Source organism: Balaenoptera borealis (genome assembly GCF_965194805.1).
Source record: "Balaenoptera borealis genome assembly, chromosome: 18".
Taxonomy (NCBI): Eukaryota; Metazoa; Chordata; class Mammalia; order Artiodactyla; family Balaenopteridae; genus Balaenoptera; species Balaenoptera borealis.
The window spans coordinates 79,647,961-79,668,143 of record NC_138877.1 but is presented as its reverse complement, the minus strand read 5'-3'; the positions used below and the strand labels follow the sequence as shown (position 1 = coordinate 79,668,143).

The 20,183-nt window shown below is 59.4% G+C and overlaps 1 protein-coding gene across 3 annotated transcripts in view; it reads left to right on the top strand.

Annotated features, from left to right (window-relative positions):
* The first annotated feature begins 938 nt into the window (after positions 1-938).
* RASA3 (RAS p21 protein activator 3) overlaps positions 939-20,183 on the top strand; it is a 91,519-nt gene continuing 72,274 nt past the window's right edge. Inside the window, exon 1 of one of the 3 annotated variants that reach the window (XM_082365873.1) lies at positions 939-1,100. In XM_082365873.1, the coding sequence (XP_082221999.1) occupies positions 1,046-1,100 (55 nt within the window). In that variant the 5' untranslated portion in view covers positions 939-1,045. Of the gene's footprint in view, positions 1,101-3,079; positions 3,371-20,183 lie in introns of those variants that run through there. The other 2 variants (XM_082365872.1, XM_082365874.1) reach the window with 2 other exon arrangements.

Below are 20,183 nucleotides of genomic sequence, written 5' to 3'. Positions count from 1 at the left end.
CTTTTTTAACATGTACCTAAGCATTTTTTTTTAGGAAGTGAGGTAAAGCAATGAAAAGAACAGGCCTTTCTCTTTATTAAGCTTGTAGTCTGGTCTACACATGGGGCGTGTGTGTGTGTGTGTGTGTGTGTGTGTGAGTGAGTGACGTTGGGCGCTATGAAGCCAGAGGAGCAGGAAGTGGACAGGAAATCAGGAGACACAGAAAATGAGCTGAGGATGGTAGCCTGCGGGTCAGCAAGGGCAGACAAGAGTGCACTTGGCCTGTGTGAGAAGCTCGGAGCCAGGGTGGCCCGAGGGAGGCCCGGGGACAGCACAGGGGCAGGAGGGCAGCGGGAGGGGCTGGGCAGCTTTGGAGCCTGATCGGGAACTCACCCGGACTGCGCACTCCCCCAGGCCCCAGGTGGCCGGCAGCCCCTACTCTGAGGGGGCTGAGCTGGGCCAGGGAATTCTTTTCCTTTGATACCTGTAGGTCTCAGTTTCTTAAAACCCTGTGCATGTGCCCCCCCTCCCAAGCCTCCCGGCCAGGTTCCACCGCCCCCGCCTGGTCCCCCCCCCACCTACCCTAGCCCGGTCGCCCCCCCCGCCAGCAAATCTCGTCCGGTGGCCCCCGTCGCCCAACCAGGTACCCCCGCACTCCCCGCCGGGTCCTCTCTGCGGGGCGAGACGTCCCCTCCGGGTCCCTTCGATGCCTCCTCGGAGGCCGACCCCGCCCCTCTGCGGGCCTTGGGATGTGGGCGGAGCCGTCTTGCTCCCGCCTCCTAGCCCTCAGCCAATGGGCAGCTGGGGACGCGCTGTTGGCGGAACCGTAACGCTCCCGCCCCTCTGCGGGCCTTGGGCAATCGGGAACTGGGCAGGGCCGTGGGCGGAGCCTCCCCGCCCCCCCACCCGCGTCCTCGGCCAATGGGCGGGCGTGTAGGCGGAGCCGGAGGTGGAGGTGCCGCGGACGCGCGGGCACCGGGTAGGGCGCATAGCGCCGGGACTGCGCCGCCGCTCGGGCTCCTGCTGCTCCGCGGGGCTCGGCGCGCGAATTCCGGGCAGACCCAGCATGGCGGTGGAAGAAGAGGGGCTCCGGGTCTTCCAGAGCGTGAAGATCAAGATCGGTGAGCTCCCGGGAGCTGGCGGGGGCGGTGGGGTCTTTGAGGGGGCTTGCGGCGGGCGCCCCCAGGCCCCCGACCCCTTCCCTGGGGGCCAAGGCCCTGACGCCTCCTGGCCATGTGCGCTCCCGGGTTGCGGCCCCCTCCCCACCCCCGGGAGATCCCCAGCGGCGGCCCCTCCCCACCTCCCCGGAGGCCGCGGGCCTCGGCCCCCTCCCCATCACCGGGGAGATGCCGGGCCGCGGCTCCCTCCCCATCTCCAGGAGATGCCCGGCCGCTGCCCTCTCCCCACCTCCCCCAAGGACGGGCTGGGCCGCGCCGGGCCGGCGGCTCAGGGGGACGCAGCTCCCTGCGCTGCCTCCACGCCACTAGCGGCCCCAGGTCTCCGGAGGTGGGGTCGCCTGCAGCAGAGGGAGGTGCAGTGCCGGACTTGGGTCGGGTCCCCGCTGGGAGTGTGTATCTGCGTGTGCATGAGCGCGCGCGCGGGGGCTCTCCGGATGAGTGCATTTCAGGTGCCAAAAACACCAACCCCGGGGTTCCGAGCCTCGCTGAGTGCGGCACCCAGACCCTTCCTTCGCTGGGGACGTGGAAGCTCTTTCACGTTCCCCCAGGGGCGAGGGGCCGAGCGGGCGGCTGGCTGGAGCCTGGGTGTGCGCGCGACTGTGTAGGTGGATGTGTGGGCATGTGTGTGTTCCTGCGTGTTTGTGTGTGTGTGTGTCTGCCTGTGACTGTGGAGCGCTCTGGCCCAGGGCTCCCTCAGGGCAGGTCGCCACAAGAGCCACCCCTCCCCCTTCCATTGAGAACTGGCTGCGGGAGCTTTTGGCCACCAGGGCCTGCCATTCAGGTCGTGTCCCCAGAGCAGTCTGCCTTTCTCACTGGACCCAAGAGCTGGGGGAGGGAAGTGCAGATTCTGGAGTGGGCTGGAAGGCTATATCTGGACTTCCTGGGTTTATCTGGAGAGACTTGCTTTTTCCCAGTTCTGTCTTAACTTGGGAGGGTGACGTGCAAGTTTCTTCCCCCCAAAACAAGGTCGGTTCTTGGAGTGACTGTTGCACGTTAATGCCATAAATGTGCCAGCTGAGAGGACAGCTCCCGTTGGAGAGGGCTTCGGAGACCCTGGTGTGTTGCCCGTCCTCGGGGCCCTTCTTGCCCACTGAATGCCCGGGTCCTCCACATTCCCATGTGAAAAAGGGGCTCCGGGAACCAAGCCAGGCGCCCAGTGACTGCAGGAGCGTCAGTTGCTGGTGACATTCGATGCCGCTTAGGAATTCCAGCTGCCCCAAATCAGCGTGTTGTTTCCTGTCTGCTGTATTTTGGTTTATGGAGCATCGCTGAGACACTGTTGATATTGGGCTCAGAAGCACTGCAGATAGGATGTGGCCACACTTCAGCCTTGAGGAGCCGGCCTGAAGAGGGTTTCTCTTGTTTACTTGGTTGAAATCTGCTGTCACTTTCTGCTGAGTGGTTCAACATGGCACTGCACCTGAAGTGTGGCAGGGAAAGTGCCTCTCAGTGCCAGGGTCCAGTGAGCACGAGGGGGATGCCAACCCAGAGGCCTTGAGGTGCTTCCTTAATCAGGGTACAGGAAGGGGTGGGGCATGGCTGTGAGGGCTGTGCCAGGCTTCTGGGTGCAGCAGGCAGGAAGGGGTCTGGGGACTTTGGGGTTCAGGCCCCGCACGGCCAGCCTGGACTCGACTCAGGAGGGCTCTGGAACGGTGGTCTGTTAAGCAGAGAGGATTGACTTCTTTCGAGAATGGCACCGAGGAGATCTGCTGGCCTGGCAGGGCGCCCTCACGGGAGGTTCTGGACCTCATACACAGGGGCCATGTGTGGAAGGAAGGGGCTTGAAGATGCTGCTCGGTTAGGCTTTCCCTCTTTTGTGCTTCAGTTTAAACGAGTGAGAGAAACGCCCAGCTCAGCTGAGGATTAGTGCAGCGACTGAACATCTGCTGGTCTAACTCCGTGTGGGCACGGGGTATTATTAGAACCTTCGGAGCCCCGCCCCCATATGCGGGGGCTGTAGCAGAGAGGACGAGCAGAAACGTCTGTGCAGTGGTCCAACTCCCTGGACGCGGCTGCAGCTCTCAGAAGCCCCTGTCTTCTCCCCTCTCCAAGGGTCCCCACCTGCATCTATAGGGGCTGCAGGAGGCAGACTTCTGTGTCCCACCTCGTTGCCGGGGCTTGCAGGGAGCAAGGGCCTGCGCACAGCACAGGCGTTGGAGCAAAGAGGTGTCCTGGGCTGTGCTGCTGACTTAGAGCCGGGGCCGGCCCCAGAGGTGAGCCGTGGGGACTGGCCTGGGGCTTATTCTTGTTCCACTGTGAGTAGACAGGGCCTGGTGGGTGGTGCCCCGAGCTCTCCGTTTCTTTCCTTAGTCCTCTTCTGTGGCCAGTCTTAACTCTGACTTGCCTGAGTGCCCCAGCCGTGAAGGGACAATGACGAGGAAGGACACCAGAGATGACCTGGGGGAGGGGCGGCTGCCCAGGAATCACAGGCGTGCTCGCCTCCTCGTTCCGGGAGACGCTGGCCGGCTGGCCATTCATGCTGAGCCCTGTCTCCGGGCCGGCTGGCTGCGTGCCCGCGTCTGCCGGTGGCCTGCCGGCCTGCCGGCTGGAAGACCCAGGGCAGGCGCCCCCCCCGCCCCCCCTTTCATGGCCTCGTTTTTCCATTTGCGAAATGCCGGCAGTCATTGTCTGCAGCATCCGGTGGGAGCCCCTCATCCCAGAAAGGGACAGAGAAATTTTCCCTGCAGTTATACCATCAGCAGTGTCACCATTCCTGTTGCTGAGGGGAAAGGCAGAACATTTCGGGGGGCTGAAGAGTTTTTAGTGGGGAGGCCTTGGCCGTTTAGTCCTTAGAAAGTCTGGAACGTGTGGTGGTACGTGGTCATTGAGAGGCTAACGCTGGGGAAAATGAGAAGAATCTCTTCCTTTTTTCCCTCTTCCCCTTTCTTTTTCCTTCCACCTTTTGCAAACGAGATAATACATAAGAAAGTGCCAAATAAAAGTAGGGTATTTTTATTGTAACTATTTCAAGTCCTTGTCCTGAAGAACTTGTGTCTTTCCCCACTTAAATCTCGCAGTTATTTTGGACGGTTCTTCTGCACACTTGAAAATCTTAGCCGCGGTCTATCTTTGGAAACAGCAGTACCTCATGTCATGTAAGACTGAACACACTTCCTATGAGGCTGCTTGAGGAAGTGTGCTCCTCTGGCTTTCCATGAGTCAGGGCTTTAGCCCTGGAAAGGAAGCAACGTGAAGATTTGTAGGCGGCGACGGGTGAAGACTCCCGGCGAGAGCACCTCTGCCCGGCAGGGTCCTTTTGGACTCGGCACTCCTTTAGGCCTTGCAACGTAGCTTTACTTTCCAGTGATATTTCCCTTTTCCATGATAGTTACTCCGTGTTTTTAAAAGTGTCATCTTGATAAATGTGTTCAATTAAGAGTAATATACAAAGGTATTTCTCTCAAGCTAAAAAAAGAGAAAATCCTGGCCTTGCACCTGAGGGTGAGAGAAGCCCTCTTGGTCTGTGAGTGGGTCTCGTCGTTGTCAGGTTTGAGGGCAGCTTGGGTCTGCGTGGTGAGTCCCATGTGAGGCCACAGGGCAGACCTTCCTTCTTGGACCCAGAGCAGCGGACCCCCTGTTCTCCCCGGGCTCAGAGCACCCACTCCTGTTCCTTCTCATTCAGATTAGAACCCGTCACCAAGAAGGGCCAGGGTGGTCCAGGTCCAGCGCGAGCACAGGGGAAGCGACGTGCCTCCATTCAGCCAGACGTGGCCCTGCGGCAGCTGGCTGTAGGCCCGCCGCACCGCAAACATCACCCCCCCAGAAGCAGGAGGCCCCTCAGGTCGGGGAAGCGGGGAGCAGGGAGGGCCCCTGGGCGGCCTGGAGAAGAAGCCCCAGACCACGGGGCTTGGGAGCTCAGGGTTCTGGGTCCGCGCTGCCGAAAGTGTGATTTTTTAACCCAGTTTCCAAGGCGGGAAGCAGTGGTGTGCCGGTCCCGGGGTCTGTAAAGCTCGGGCGGGGTGGTCCAGCTTATAAGCTGCAGTGGTGGTGAGCAGCCAGGCGTCACAGGCTCGTTAGAGGACACGTTCTGTGAGCATGATGGCCAGTGTCCGCGTGAGGGTGTGCGTGAGACGGTGGGAGGGGAGCCGCGCCGGCCACGCACGGTTCTTGGCATCAGGGGCTTCATGTTCTCTGGAACTCTCTGATGCTAAAATTAGCCTGGATATTCTATTAACCTGGGAGCTCAGCTCGCGGGCTATTTTTGGCCCCTGAGGACCGGTGTGCAGACTGGCGCTGCCCGTGGGTCTGGGCTTCTCCGGGCAGCGGCGTGTGCTGACGTGTGAGGTGGGGAGGGTGCAGACTTCAGGGTCTGGCGCGCGCCTTCCCTCATTCCACCTAAGCTCTCACAAGCCCACATGGAGTCACCTGCCCAGGGTCTTGGCCTGCAGGGGGCGGGAGCTCACCTCGCGTGCGGCCTCCTGCCTGGTGATGTGCCTGGACAGGAGGGGCCGCCGGTGCCCCTGAGGGGAGGGCACGGGCCACTGGCGCCTGTGGGAGGACCGGGGCGTGCGCACACACACAGCCCCTAGTGCAGGTGCTGCGCGGAAGCTGGAGGGGACAGAACTCGTGAAGGTGCGATGCAACGGGGCACGGGATCCAGAGCCGACCCTTGAGCGGGGCCACCTGCAGCCCACGTAGCCCCGGGCACGCAGGGAAAAGGGTCTGCAGGTGGTGGGGCCCTGTGGACGGGTCATGGAGCTGCAAAACACCATTTGGCAGAAAACGTCTGGATTTGTTTCTCTGAAGCTAACGAGGCACTTGCGTGTGTCGACACTCACACCTTTCGGAGAGTATTTGGGAAATCAGGACATCGGAGCGTCACGCTTTAGAAACAACCACAGTGGGAGCAGCTAAGCCCGAGAAGTGAGGTTTGCAAGTCACACTGGAAAGTGGAGGCTGCAGGTGCCCCAGCTGCTTCCGAGCGAGGAGGGTCCATGCTGGGCCCAGGCGGCTCAGGAGGGGAGGCTGGGACCTGAGACTGAGTCCCGGCCACCTTTCTCGCTACCTCTGCAACTTCAGGCACATCTGAGCCCACTCTGCTTCAGTTTCTTCCTTTGTCATAGGGGAGAGTGAAGCCCTTTCTGTGCAGCTCAGCGAGCTTGTGTGAACACAGGCACTCGCATTGCTCCAGTCCTGATGGCAAGGTGTTACTGCTGGGACAGTTTGAAGCTGCTTGTTCTCTTAATCTTGTAACGGGTTAGAGATCCAGCTCAGCAAGTCAGGAGAAGGTGGTGAGGCAGGAGTGGGGATGGCTCGCTGGTTGTCTGTCCCCTGCACCCAGTGTCAGCATGGGGGTCTGTGTTCCAGCTGTGCCCGGTCGGTGGGATGTTCAGATAGCAAAATGGGGAGACAGAGTGTTGATAAATGCCAGTTGAAGGGGCAATTACATTATGGAGCTTCCACAGCCTGGAATATTATGCAGCTTTCAGAGAAATAAGTTGGAGCCCGGCCCGGCCATGTGACATGCAGGAAGCCCGTGGGGTGTGACTGGAAAGAAAGCAGCATGCAGAGGGTGTCTCCGAAGGTCCCGGAGAAGAGCAAGGCAACAGATACGGGTGTGCAGATGTGGAAACGAGACCCACACACGTCTGTCACTTGGACCCCCGGGGCTGGGGAGTGTGGAAATGGTTCTGTAGGAAGAGGGAATAAAAGGTCTGTTTGAAAAAGCAAGAATATTACTATTGTGTATACAGATAGGTAAATAAAGAGTTTAAAAGTCACAACCACTTAAAAAATGTAATGAACAATGGTCTGTAGAGGACACCGAGGCCCAGAAAGATAAAATAATTTCCTAGATTACATGAGGCTCACTCAGTGCAGGAAAAGTGTGGGACTGCCATCAGGTCTAAGAGCGAGTGAGTAACGGGCTGAGGGCTGGCCCGGGAGGGGACCTCGAATGGAGCCAGACACGCGGGCGGCTCGGGCTGCGGCCCTGTGTTCAGGAAACCCTGACCCGGATGAGAGGGAATTTAAAGTCCCACCATCCACACAAATGACCCTGTGCTTTTCTTTAAGTGTGAGGCAACTTCCAAAATTAACAGTGAACACATTCAAATTGCGGTGTAAATGCACGTTTCGTGATCCTCCTTAGAAATAAGCAGACGAGTGTCTCCCGACTGCGCGTCCCGGCTCACGCCGTGGGCCGGGACCCACGTGTCGTTTCCACACGATGGCTCTTGGGGCGGACTCAGAGCTGCTTGTTATCGGAAGCTTCTTTGCCGGAATTGATGGGTCAACAAGTGGACAGTGGGACCACAGGTCGTGACCCTAGTCCTCCGAGCGTCTGCAAACACGGGGCGTGTTTCTGCACGCTGGGCAGATCCCGGGCCAGCCCAGTCTGTCCTGAGGTTTGGCCTCGCTCGTTTGCGTTTTCAAGTCAGCCTGCAGCCCGTGGCAGGGCCAGTCAGCCTCAGGGCGAGGGCCCTGTTGGTGAGGCCACGTGTCTACGCCTGAGACCTGCCGTGGGGGCCTGGGGGGAGCTGGACCGCCCCCGCTCAGGGTTTGATCCGAACACTGTGCCCTTCACTCCTAAGTCAGACCAGTGCCTGTTTCCCTCTTCGCATAGTTTCTCCTCCTGTTGTCTGAATAATGTCCAAAGTGTAAAGAAGTGTTCTGTCTCGGCCCCCATTGCCAACGGGATAAAATCCAAAGGCAGGCAAAGTCGCCGCGTCTCTCTTGGACTCAGGGTGACTCAGAGCCTGGAGCCTCGGGTGGCGGCCGTGCTTCCCCAGCCAGGCCGCCCCGTTCGTGCTCCGGACACAGCCTCGCTCTCGGCTTGGCGGCCCCCAGTGCCGTTGGTGCCTGCGGCAGCGCCAGGACCAGGGCCTGGTCGCCGGCCTCTCCTGGGACCGGCTCCCCGTTCGGCCGCCCCCCAGGGCTGACGGGAGCCCAGGAGTGGGCCTGGGCTTCTGGGTTTTCGGGACATTTAACCGAGTGGGGGACTGATAACTAGCCTGCCTTTCTCTGGAGCTTTGATTTGGACTCAACAGTGGGTCCCGTCGGGTGTGATCCGTGTGTGGAGTCAGGGCCCGTCTCTCCTTCCTGTGACGCCCCTTGGACCCCCCCAGGAGCCCCCACGGCCGAGCCCCCCGTGGTTGAGGGCAGCTTCGCGTGCCCCTGGATCTTCTCTGTAGCTTTGTCTTGTGTGGTTTTTCCTCTGAGGAAAAAGATGTCATTTTCCTTTTTCGCTCTGTGGGACTGGTCTCATTTTGTGCACTCTGTCCGTTTCCACAATGCCGGATCCGTCGTTGCCCCCGGAGCCCTGGACACGCCGGGGAGCAGCAGGTGCCCCTGCAGGACGTGGTGCTGTCAGAGTCTGGTATCGACTCTGCGCCTTGTGCAGGCACGTGTCTTAACTGCCCCCCCACTCCGAGGCTCAGAGAAGCCAGGGCACTTTCCCAAAGTCACACAGCAGGAGAGGTTGCGACTGCCTCAGTTGTCCTGTAATGAACTCGAAATTACCAAGGCCCAGGCACTCCTGTGGTCAGTGAGGAACGGCCTTCTTGGGTGTGTTATCAAGTCACTTCCTCAGTAGACAGCTCACTTCCCACCAAGGCCTCTCCTTCCCTGAGAATCTTTGAACGAGCATTTATGGGATAGTCTCAGGAGAGTGACACCTGTGCCTGAACCTGTGGTCCTGAGAGGCCAGGACACCCGGGGCTCAGGGCCTGCTGACCACCTCCCAGCTGAGTGTCTTGAGCTGCTGGACACCTGAGCAATTTCACCTGAGACCATGCTTTAAACAGGGGGCCAGCCTCTGCGTGGACAGACTGCAGGCTGCCCTGGGGGCGGCAGCAGCACTGTGTCTTCCTGACGCCTGCCCTCTGGCTTCTGACCATCTCTTCCTCCTGCTGGGCTGGGACCCAGGCCCAGAGGCTGCCTGATGCAGGAAAAGCCCCCCGGCCAGGCAGGCAACAGCGGGGAGGGGTGAAGTGGGGCAGTTAAACTCCAGCCGGAGGTGGTTCAGCCCCAGGCCCGGAGCCTCTGGGCCTCTGCTTGTTTGGACCCAGCCACCTGGGGACTTCCCAGAGCTGGGCTCAGATGGTGGTACAGAGCTGTTTGCAGAGATCCTGGAACCCGAGCTGGTTCCAGAAATCCCATCAGTGTGCAGACCCCAGGGGACCTGGCCAAGCTGCCTTGTTGTAGAGGTCTGCAGTGGGCTGCTGTGATGGGGCTGGTTTTCCCATGGCCTTTGGGGTGAGGGCGGGCTGGGGAATTCCAGATTGTTCAGGGCTGCGGCTTGCGAGCTCACCCTTCTCAGGGGGCCCTGCTGGCCTGTCCTGGGGCTGACTTCCATAAGCAGTTTTTAACTTAGGATCTGACAACTGGGTGTTTTATCTGCTTTGTAGGGGTGAGTTTCAAGGGCAGAAGACACCGTGTACGTGATGTTCCCACGGAGGACACACCCCACCCGTGTGTGGTGTGTCCAGGACCTTCTGGAGGAGCGAGGTGTCCCCGGGCTCCCCTGAGAAAGGCCTGCACCCCATGAGGCAGAGCGCTCAGTTGAGGGAGGGGTGGTTCGCCTTGACCTTCTCACGGGGGCCCCTCACGTCGTAGTACGGGTGTGCGCACACACGCACACACCCGTCCCCAGCCTGTCTCGGGGCAGAGGTGCGTGGTGTCGTGTCACCGCGCGGTGATGGCGGGGGAGGCCCGGGAGGCCCACAGCGGCTTCTGCTGGCTCTTTCCCGTTGGCGGGACCCGTGGTGCCAGGGAACTGGCCTCGTCTGTGCAGCAAGGCGTGCGGAGTTTAGAAGAGCTTCCTGTTTCTCAAGCATTCGTGCTGTTCTTTCATCTGCCCGACGTGGTGGGGGCTGCAGACACGCTGCAGAGTCATGGGGCCCACGTGGGCCCGACCCCGGGGGTCTGGGGGTGAATGTTTGGCGGCACCTGCCGTCTGAGACCCCTGAGGGCGGCTTGGCCAGGTCCCCACCCCAGCTCTGGGGCCTCGCTGCTGGGACGCCTGCCTTTCTGCTTTCTGTGACTCGAGCGTCTTTTCTGCACTTTTTGATTCTTTAATATTTTGTATTTGCATCAGACACCTGTCACATTTTAGACCCACAAGCCGGGTTTTTCTTGTAGCTTCTTTTCCTGTTCGTTTCTGGCCCGTTCTCGCTCCTGGCTGCGCTCAGGTGGGAGCTGTCAGACTCTGAGGGGCTCTGAGGACCCCGGGCCGGGCTGGGCTGCCCAGGAGAGTATGCTGGGATCAAGTGAGAGGATGTTAAGGTGAACAGGGAAGTACTTCCGACGGGGGTGCGTGAGCCATAGTGGCTGGGGGGCTGCCGGGGGGCCTCCTCGCCCCCCGAGGTGTGAGGCTCTTGTTTCCTGCCCGACTGTATGGGTGAGAGAGCCCAGCTCCCTGGAAGTGGGCACCCTGCCTGGTGGGACCCGAGCCGCCCGAGCCCGGTGGGCTGCAGATGCCCCATGGCCCCCGGCTCTCCTGGCCGTGCTCCCGGAGACCTTGTAGCTCCTGGGCGATGCTTCCTGGGGCGTCGGGAGGGGAAGGGCAGAGGACCCTGTGCTTCCTGAGCCCCAGCTGGCCCCGTCCATCTGGAGGCTGTGGCGTTCCTTTCTCTCTTCATCATTTCCTGCTCCACTCAGCTCCGCCTCCGTATTTGGAGAAAGGATTTCTCAGCGTTTGGACCCGAGGATGTGTTTGTGCTCATCCTGACCGGAAGGAAGGGTCTCGGGGACAGAAAACCCCTGGTCACTACGGTTTCGCTCAGTCTCTTGACTTTCTGTTTATTGGTTTTGCGGAGGGTGTTCTGGCCTTCTCTTCGAGGGCCTTTCCCTCTCCGCCTGTGTCCTTTCCTGACAGGCAGGCTGTCCAGTCAGGAGGGACGAGGAGGGACCAGGCAGAGCCTGGGTCCTGAATGAGGCTCTTCTGCCTCTTTTTCATCTGCACACGATTCACTATAATCAGTAGCAATTTAGGTCTAACTGTTGCTAGACCTCCTCCTGCCTCTCCCCAGCCCAGCCCGCTTCCCTATCAGTGTCTGTGCAAGGACCCACCAGTTTGGTGAATAATATAAGAATGTTGGGTTTTCTTAAGGAGGAATTTTTGTGGGAGAAGGAGCTCCCTGGGGGGCAGTGGGTGTTGGCCCCCAGCACACAGATCTCTTCAGCCCTTCACGTGCAGGAGGCCAGTCCGGGTTTACTGTCACCGGGGCCTGAAAGAGGTGGAGGCACCCTTTTCGAACAGAATATTTCAGAACAGTGTGGGAGGGTTCTGTGCATCTGACCTGGGGCGTGTTGGGGGCGTGTACACACGTGCTGATTTTGTGCATCAGGGCACGTGGAGGACAGTGTAAGGGCCACCCTGAGGCAGCAGTGGGAACTTTGAGCCTGACCTAACGTGTGAATCACAAAGACTGGCTGGGAAAAGCTAGTTTCCAAAAGTTCTCCTCCTTGCAAAAAGTGCTCAGGGATCGTCTAGGGGGTGATTCTGCATGGCACGGGCTGACCTTTAGGTGAAGTCGGCCCCGGGGCTGGGGTGGGGGGGTGACCTTTGCCTCCCTGGTTGTCCCACGGCATTTGGACGCCACCTGCAGATGCTGCACGTGGGCCCGTGGGGCCATAAATTGGGCATTTCACAGGATGCGAGGGAAACGTTGGCCTTGCCTTCCAAGACTTTACAGATCAAAGGATAAATAAGACAAACCCATCAACATAGTCGCGCATTTATGGGAATAATAATACCTGGGATTTTCAGGTCTTGGGGAGGCGCTAAGGAAGACTGGAAGGGGTCTCCCTGCTCTTCCTGTTCTCCCAGGAGAACACACACATACATGCACACACATACATGCACACACACATGCACACGCGTGCAGACGTGTGCACGCACACACTCCGCACACAATGTATTTTCCAAACCTGGAGAATTCTTAGAAGTAATAGAAACTGTATGTGCAGAATTAATTTCTAAATATATAAAGGGACCCCCGTTGAACAAGGGCAGCGCTTACTTTTATCATTAAAACTAAACTAAACGTTAACTTATCGTTTTCTGTTCTAAGGCTTAGTCTGTCTGAAGGTGTACCTGCCCCCTGGTTAACAGCTCTGGGAGGGGACGCCTCTTCAGTGGCCCCTTGATAGTCACTGCTTCCCGCTCTTAGTAGCAGACGACAATAGTCTGTCTTGTTATGAAGGTGTCTTGGGGTCCTTGAAACGTGCCGTCTTCCTTAGAAAGCAGAGGCCGGGAGGGTGACGGACAGGACACTGTACGTCTGTTTTAGTGTGTCTGAATTTCTGGGTCGCAAACCACCTTAGGTAAAGTTGGGCCCTGGGCAGGGCGGGCCTGCTCAGGGGACCCGGCCGCCCCCTTGGCCAGGCTTTTGGGCTGTGCCCCAGCTCGCGGCCTGGTTCTCTGTCTCTTCCTTTTCAGGGTTTTTGTAACCTGTGGGGTCCCTGTAGAGAGGGTGTGGAGCGGGGCACAGAAGAGAAGCACCATTGAGAACACGAGTTGCAGGTGAAGTGAGGGCGCAGCAGGCCCCCTTCTGCAAGGTCCCCCTGGCCCCGGGGTCTCCTGGCTCCAGGGCGCTTGCTGGGCTCTGCCCCCGAGGAGCAGAGCGGAAACCAGCAGGACGACCCGCGGGTTCTCCAAGATGCGCTTGTTCCTGGGTGACCAGTGAGCGTGGTTTCTGCCTTGAGAGCAGACGTCCTGCGGGGGGGGGGGGGGACAGTCTCCCCATTGGGCTCCGAGAGACCCATCCTGAGCTCCCGGCCGCGTGGAAAGTGTCGCCACTTTCCTCCAGTGCCCCGGTTCTAGCCAGGGAACCGCCCCCCGGGGACAGGTGGCCATGCTCGGGGACTTGTTGTTTGTCACGCTGGGGCTGGGGGAGTCTGGACCTAGTGGGCGGACCCCCCCCCCCCCTCCGCAGCTCAGTGCCTGACTGTGCCCGGGGCGTGCCCGGGAGAGGGGGCTGTGAGAGTGGCATCGGTGAAAACCGCGCGTGTGTCCTCTGTGCTCTCTGCCTTTCCTCAGGAGCGTGCGGGCAGGGAGCAGCTAGATCCCAGGCTCGCCTGGGGGAGAGACGCCTGCGGTGTGGACCTGCCACACTGCCTGATGGTTTAGGGTGTGGACGAGGCCGGCAAGACCTTGGGGCAGCGGCACTGTGGCCAGTCTGCTGGCGACACTCCCGCTCTGCAGCTTGTGGCAAGTCACTTAACCTCTCTGTGCCTTAGTTTCAGTGTCTGTAAAATGAGGATACTAATAGCTACTTCGCAGGGTTAGAGGGTTGAGTGTAACTGTCACCGTCCTTCCAGCTCCCTCACTTCACGCTGGAGGAGAGTGAGGCTCAGAAGGGTCTGGCCCTGCTCGAGTCGCCAGGTTGGGTCCGTGGGCCAAAGCTGTTTTCATGAACGGTGGGAGGCAGGACCGGGCCGCGGACTCCTGGGGAGCACGTGGCTGTGTGCGGAAGGGCTGCGCCGGGAGGGCGTGGGCTTGTGTGGCCACCCCCGGGGTCTGGCGGCACCCTCCCTGGCCGTGTGGTCTGAGCTGCGTTACCCGACCCCACGAGGGGACCCCGGGATGGCACCAGCTCAGCCGCGGGCTGCCTCCGAGCCCGTGCGTTCTCTTCGGAGTGTCGGCGCTTCTCCGGGCAGCCGCCGATGACTTAAAGGTGAAGTGTTAACCAAGAAGCGCAATCTCGCATTCGAGTGTGGTTTTGCAGGAGCAGGGGCCTGTAGCGGCGTAACTAGGGGCTGTGTTTCCCGAGAGAGGCGGGGAGGGGTGAGTAGCAGGTGCCTCTGGCTTCCGGGCCAGCACAGAGCACCTGGCCTGCCTAAAAGCTCACACAGGGCTGCGTGGGTCTGGGAAGAAATGGGAAGAGCGGTCCCTCTGGACACACTGTGGACGTCAGGTGGCAGCTGGTTATTTACCGTGTTTTGAATTCTGTAACTGTTTTTTCTGGATCATTCTGTGGTTTCATCTCTATGGCACAATGCTTTTATGACAGGAAGTGGGTATTAATGAATCAGTTAACTATTTTGTAAATCTAGGGTGCTGTCTTGTGATGTCTTTGTAGCCCCCAAACACAGGCGCTACGGGCAGGACTTGCACAGTTGGGTAGGGACAGCTGTTCTGACGCCCCTGTGCTGACCTTGCCCAGGAGATGCTCAGCCTCTCACAGTGGGACAAGGGTGTAAACATTTACCCGCCTCTGTGGGCGGGGGATGCTTCACTGTCGCCGTGACCCCTGCAGCAGTGACCTCTCCATGGGCCGGGGTGCTCTCTGCATGCAGACGTTAGCCGGGGTGGTGGTGGGGGGAGAATCTAGCTCCCGTGTCCCCTGCTCGGGTGACATGGATCATTTCACCAGTGATTTAGAGAGTCTGCTTCTCCCCACACATGGACATGAGGCCGCTGAGAAATCAACACCAAACAAGTTTGGAGGATGTGTTTAACCCACTCTCAGGCTTTTCCAAACAACTTGTCCCAATTTTATTAACGGATAAGAGTGAACAAAGGTTCGGGACTTCCCTGGTGGTCCAGTGGTAAAGAATCTGCCTTCCAATGCAGGGGACGCGGGTTCGATCTCTGGTCAGGGAACTAAGATCCCACACGTCGCAGGACAACTAGGCCCGCGAGCCACAACTACTGAGCTCCCGCGCCTCGACTAGAGAGCCTTCGTGCCGCAAACTACAGAGCCCACATGCTCTGGAACCCGCGCGCCACAACTACAGGCCCACACGCTGCAGTGAAGAGCCTGTATGCCACAACGAAAGATCCCGCGTGCCTCGACGAAGATCCTGCGTGCCGCAACTAAGACCTGACGCAGCCAAAAAAAAAAAAAAAAAGAGTAAACAAAGGTTAGTGAAGAAGGAAGAAAAACAAGTTGCTTTTATAAGTAAAATCAAATATATAATAATGTTCCACTCATTTTGGCCCATGCAGTGTAAAGACCAGCCAAGAATAAGGCATTTTTTCAAAGGTAGGATGAAGTCCTGGCCCATTTTGCAGCATTGAGCAGTTTTGTGGCTGGTCCCTGAGGGCCCCAGAGCAGGGACGTGCCCACTTCCACACCCCTCCGCCGGTTGACTGTCCTCCTCACCCCCTTACAAGTGCGAGGCCGAGATGACCCAGAGTCCTTTCTGAGATAGACTTGGACTCAAGTCTAATAAAGGAAACCCCAGGAAATTCAGAATACACATTAGCACGTGACAAGGGGAAATTCATTTTTAAGCTCTGCAGATAAACTGCGGTTTGGCCTCCTCACATCACAGCAAAGGGCGGGGGCCCCGGGGCCCTCGGTGTAAACTGGGGTAGATTAAGGAACTGCGTGCAAGCTAACAAGTCTCAGTCCTGAAATTCGGGTAACAAAGGCTACCAGTCTGGTTTTCTCACTGGCATATTTCTCTCTTTCTTAGAAGTTTGCTGAAAGCAATGGTGATTATTCCTGATGGGGTGACGGGATCCGCAGAGCCTTTCAGATATGTTTCTTTGATGTTCCTTTTGTTTGTTCGGAGGTTGCAGGAACGCCCCAAGCCACAGCTGCTGGTTAGGGTGTGGCGTGCAGGGGCGGCGCCTGTCCTGGGAGAGACCCTCTTGGGACCAGAGGCCTGACGATGAATAAGCTCGATGAGGAGGCTGCCAGGCCCACCGGGACGTGGGAGAGGACGGGACCCTCCCCCTCCTGAGTTTCTCCCCCTCGACCCGCTGTGGACCCACGGAGGGCTCTCCCTGGGGGGGTCCTCTGGGGCGGGGCCTGGTGGTCTTGCTTAAGGGTCCCACGCGGAGGTCCAGGTCTGCTCCCTTACAGCTGAGCTGGGCACCCGCGTGCGTCCTGCCTTGTCATCGGCGGGAAGGCTGCGCTTGGCCCTGGGCCCGGCTTTCCCGGGGCGGGGGGAAATCCTCCCTGCCCTGTGGCCAGGTTCCGGCTCCCACGGAGGCCAGTGGCTGTGGCAGCTCTGGACGGACGCCCCCCACCTCCCCACCCAGCCCCGCGTGTGCAGGAGGGGGTGGGACCCCACGATCTGACCTGCTTTTGGCTTCTGCTGCTTCCACTAAAATCCACCCCCTCCCCCGTTCTTTGGAATTAGAGGGAGGGTGGACTCTGTCAGCGACACAGGTTTAGGATGGTTGCGTTCTGTGCTGAGTCAGCGCTGCTGTGCATGGTGACCCCGGCCACAGCTCGGGGTTTGACAGCCCCCAGAAGCGCCGGTCTTGCTCAGATTGCATCAGGGAGGCCGCGACTACCGGCCGTGGACGGAGGCTCCACACGCTCTGCTCTTACTCCTGAGGTGCTTTGAACAGCTCGTGTGGCTAGAGACTATTCTGGAAGGAGATGGTCACGAATGTACTTGGAACACCGAGGCTTTTTATGGTGCTGTTGAGAGGCTGGCCCTGCGTGCGAGCATGGGGTGTGGGACCTGGTGCTTCTTTCCTGGAGCCGCCAGCCCCCTGGAATTTTCTCTCAGCTCGTTTGTGGCATCAACAGTGTTCTGTTCTGTAGTTTTACCTGGTTCGCCTGGAGCAGCCCTGAGTGGTGGCGGTGCTGGTCCCACGTCCTCTGGGCTGTCACGCCGGCAGCTTGCAGGCCCAGGTCAGGGCCTCAGCGCCGTCCTGCGTGCTGACCAGTCTCCACGGGCCCCAGACAGGCGTGAGCCAGGGCTCAGCTTCTTAGTTTCCAGAGCAGTGCGTCCCTGTGCGGTGAGGTGCATGCGGGCTGATGACCGAGCGGGGGGATGCGTCCCCCGACCCACAGGAGACGCCCACGGGGCTGGGGCCTGCCTCTGTGTCCCCCTGACGCCCACGAGCAGTCAGGCAGCTGTCCCCAGCCTGCCCTAGAGAGCTTTAGGACAACAGCAGTGCCGGGTCCCCCCCCCCCACCCCGAGGACCTGCTTCCGCGGGCTGGAGAAGGAGAAGGAGGAGGAGGAGGGCAGCGAGGGCTGAGGGGCGGAGGGGCTCCTGCTGCGTCGCTCTCCCCTCTCCCCTCGCGTTTCCGTCTCGGGGTCTCGCCTACCCACTCCCCACGCTTGTCCCCTGAGGACTGAAGCAAGTGCCCTCTGGATGCCGTGTGTGGGTGTGTCTGTGTGTGTGTGTGTGTGTGTGTGTTCAAAAGTAAATATCTTCCCTGAAGAAGGTGTGGGGAACATAGAAAAGCGAAGTGAGAACGTGAACAGCTGTAATTCCACATCGGATGCCTTGGGCCTGGGTCACCCCACCCCGTCAGCCGGCAGCCGCGAAGCGGGGCACGTTTGTGCTCCGCGTGTGCACATCCGTGTAGGTTCCGACCTGTTGGCCCGTTTCAAAGCTGGGAGACCCCCGAATCAAAGGGCACCCCTGCGCCCGGGGCCGGCTGCAGCCTCTGCTCTGGGAGCCGGAGCGGAGAGGGGTCTGCGGGTGGCGGTTAGAGGCTGAGGGCCTTTGTTTCACCCGCGTGGGCATGCGACCCTGGTGCCCGGTGAGTGGGGCAGGTTTAGAGGCGGCCTCAGCTTGGGAGAACGTGACTCGGCCTCTCAGCCTGTGCCGCGCAGTGGCTGGCCCTGCGCCTGGAGCTGTCGGTGGTTGGGAGTCGGTGGCGAGAGCTGGGTGTACCTGGGCCGAGCTCTGGAGGGACATCGAGAGAGAGGCGGCCGGGAATGGGCCCCGAGGGCCTGGCTGGGCTTCTGGGTTGGCGGGGAGAGCCCTGTGACAAAGCAGAACCGTGAAGGGACCACGAGCAAGGTGCCCAGCGCGCAGGGCGCCTGCTGTCTACCCAAAGCTTTTCTCTAGACAAGATCGCGGCACCAGAGGTTTGGACCGCAGTAGGCGGCCAAACGTCCTGCGGCCGTGGGGCGGCTCTCAGGGCCCAGGAGCCTGGCCAGCCCGCGTGGCCTGTGTTCTGACCCGAGGGCCCGACGGCTCCACGGAAGAGTCTCCCTGGGAAGCGCCTGGGATTCTGACCGCGTTGAAGGTTGTGGGCACCGCGCACCTGTGTCTGGATCTGGATCTGCCCTGACCGTCCACGCAGCCCCGAGCCCCCTTCCTGCAGCTCTGAAGTGAGGGGTCACCCGTCTGTTCGCTGCTGCTTCTGTTATTCTGGACGCCTCTCTGTGATGAACTGGACCTTCACGGTGATAACTGTGGAACCAGAGTTCTGTGGAAGGACTCTGACTTACACGGCACGTTTGGCTCGGCTCAGAAACACGCAAGCCGAAGCGCTGTCGTGTGATCAGGGGTCGTGACACCCCCCGTGGACCCGGCCTCCAGTGTGGGGTTGTGGACCCGGTGAGTCCGGACACGCAGCAGGAGCCTCTCCCTGCTGGTCTGGCACCAAGAGAGCCGAGCAAGGTGATGACAGCGACGGCCCCTGTGTTGTGGCGGGAGCGGGAAGAGGAGGGCTCGGATGGTCCCGGTGGAGCGCCTGCCCTGTGAGAGTGCCAGGAACCAGGCACCTCGCAGGCGGTTATGCCCCCTCTTTACCGACGGGGACACAGGCTGCTGCTGACCTCGGGTGACAGCGGGCGCCGCTGGCCCGGAGCGTTGTGCTGCCTCTGTCCTGGGAAGCACAGCCGCGCTGGGAGCCCTGACCCCGGAGGCTTGGAGCTTCCTGGGAGGATGGGGGGACGCCCGCGTTGGGAGCGGGGCGTGAGGGGCAGGACCGCAGACCTTCAAAGGGCGGGTAACGGGGGTGGGAAGTGGCACCGCTGGGCCGCGCTTGAGGGAGGTGGGGACAAAACGTTACATCTGCCGATTACCAGCCAGTGGAACAGAAAACGCGGGAAAAAATCCAGGGCGCTCGGGATGCGCGAGGGCCGTGGGCTTCTGCTTCTCTTCGCTCCTTTTTTCTGGGTTTCAGATGTCCTGGGCCGTTGTTCCACTATTGTAACAACACACACAGTGGTAGCTGCTTCCTGTGTTGCTAATTCAGGGAGCATTCCCTCTGCCCTTGGGCCTCCACCTTCTCTGACGCCCCGCCCTGCCCTTTGGCCTTCGTCCCCGTCTCCCTGCCTGACCTCCGCCCTCTCCGGTCCTCTCGCCCCAGTCCCCTGACCCGGCCATCCGGGCTGCTCCTCCGTCACTGCCCTGGGGAGGGGCCGCCAGACGGCCTCTGCAGCTGGAAGCACTTTTCATTACTTAGAGGTGGTGGTGGCGTTAGGACTGGGGTCTTCTATGAGTGCAGTTTATTTTAATTCATGGAAAATGGCGAATTGGCCCTTGGTTGATTAACGAACGGGCAGGCTAGGCCAGGCCGGCCAAGGGCTCAGATTCTGGGCGCTGAAATAGAAGTGCTGGGAGCAGGAGCGGCTCTGGGGAGGGCAAGTGTCCCCAGGTGAGGTGCTGGGGCCCAGACGGCATGCGGCCGGAGAAGTTTCTGTAGAGTTTTGTGTTTTGCTCAGGCACCGTAGACTGTTAAGCGGGAAGTGGATGGTTAAATTCAGATTAGAATAAATTAAAGAGTATGTGTGGAGCGTTCAGTGCTGGTTTATTAGCTGGTGTACAAGTTAGTGTGTGGAAATGTGATTATCACTTGGAGGATGACAAGTGACGGGGTTGTCCGCTTGCACATATGTCACCTGTTAATAGACAGACATGGTCGACTCTTTAAAACGTTAGGTAGATATTCTTAGATTCCTAATAGACAGAAAATATCACAGAGGATACGGAAGCAGATCAAAACGTATACGGGCACCTAATCCACAATGAAGACGTATTTTAGTTCCCTGGAGAATGTGGGAGTTGCCTTCTTTGGCATCCGGCTTGAAAAAAGTTATATCCTAACTCACACCATAAAAAACAAATGCCGAATGGATTAAAGGTTACAAAGTGAAAAACTAAAGCAAGATATCAGAAACATTTTGGAGAATATTGTGAATAACCTCTGGAATGTGGGAGAACTAAGCAGTCAGTAAACTAAAAAGATAGACCGATCTGATTATAGAAGAATAAAGATTTCTGTCTAAGTGATAACCTCACAGCGGCCGAGTGCTCATGCCTGGGACAGGCCAGCCGGGAAGGGGGGGGGGCAGACGGGGGGGGCCCGGGCCACGTGCTCGCAGACACTTTCCCCTGGTGGCTCGGCCTCGCCCTCAGCCCTGCCTGC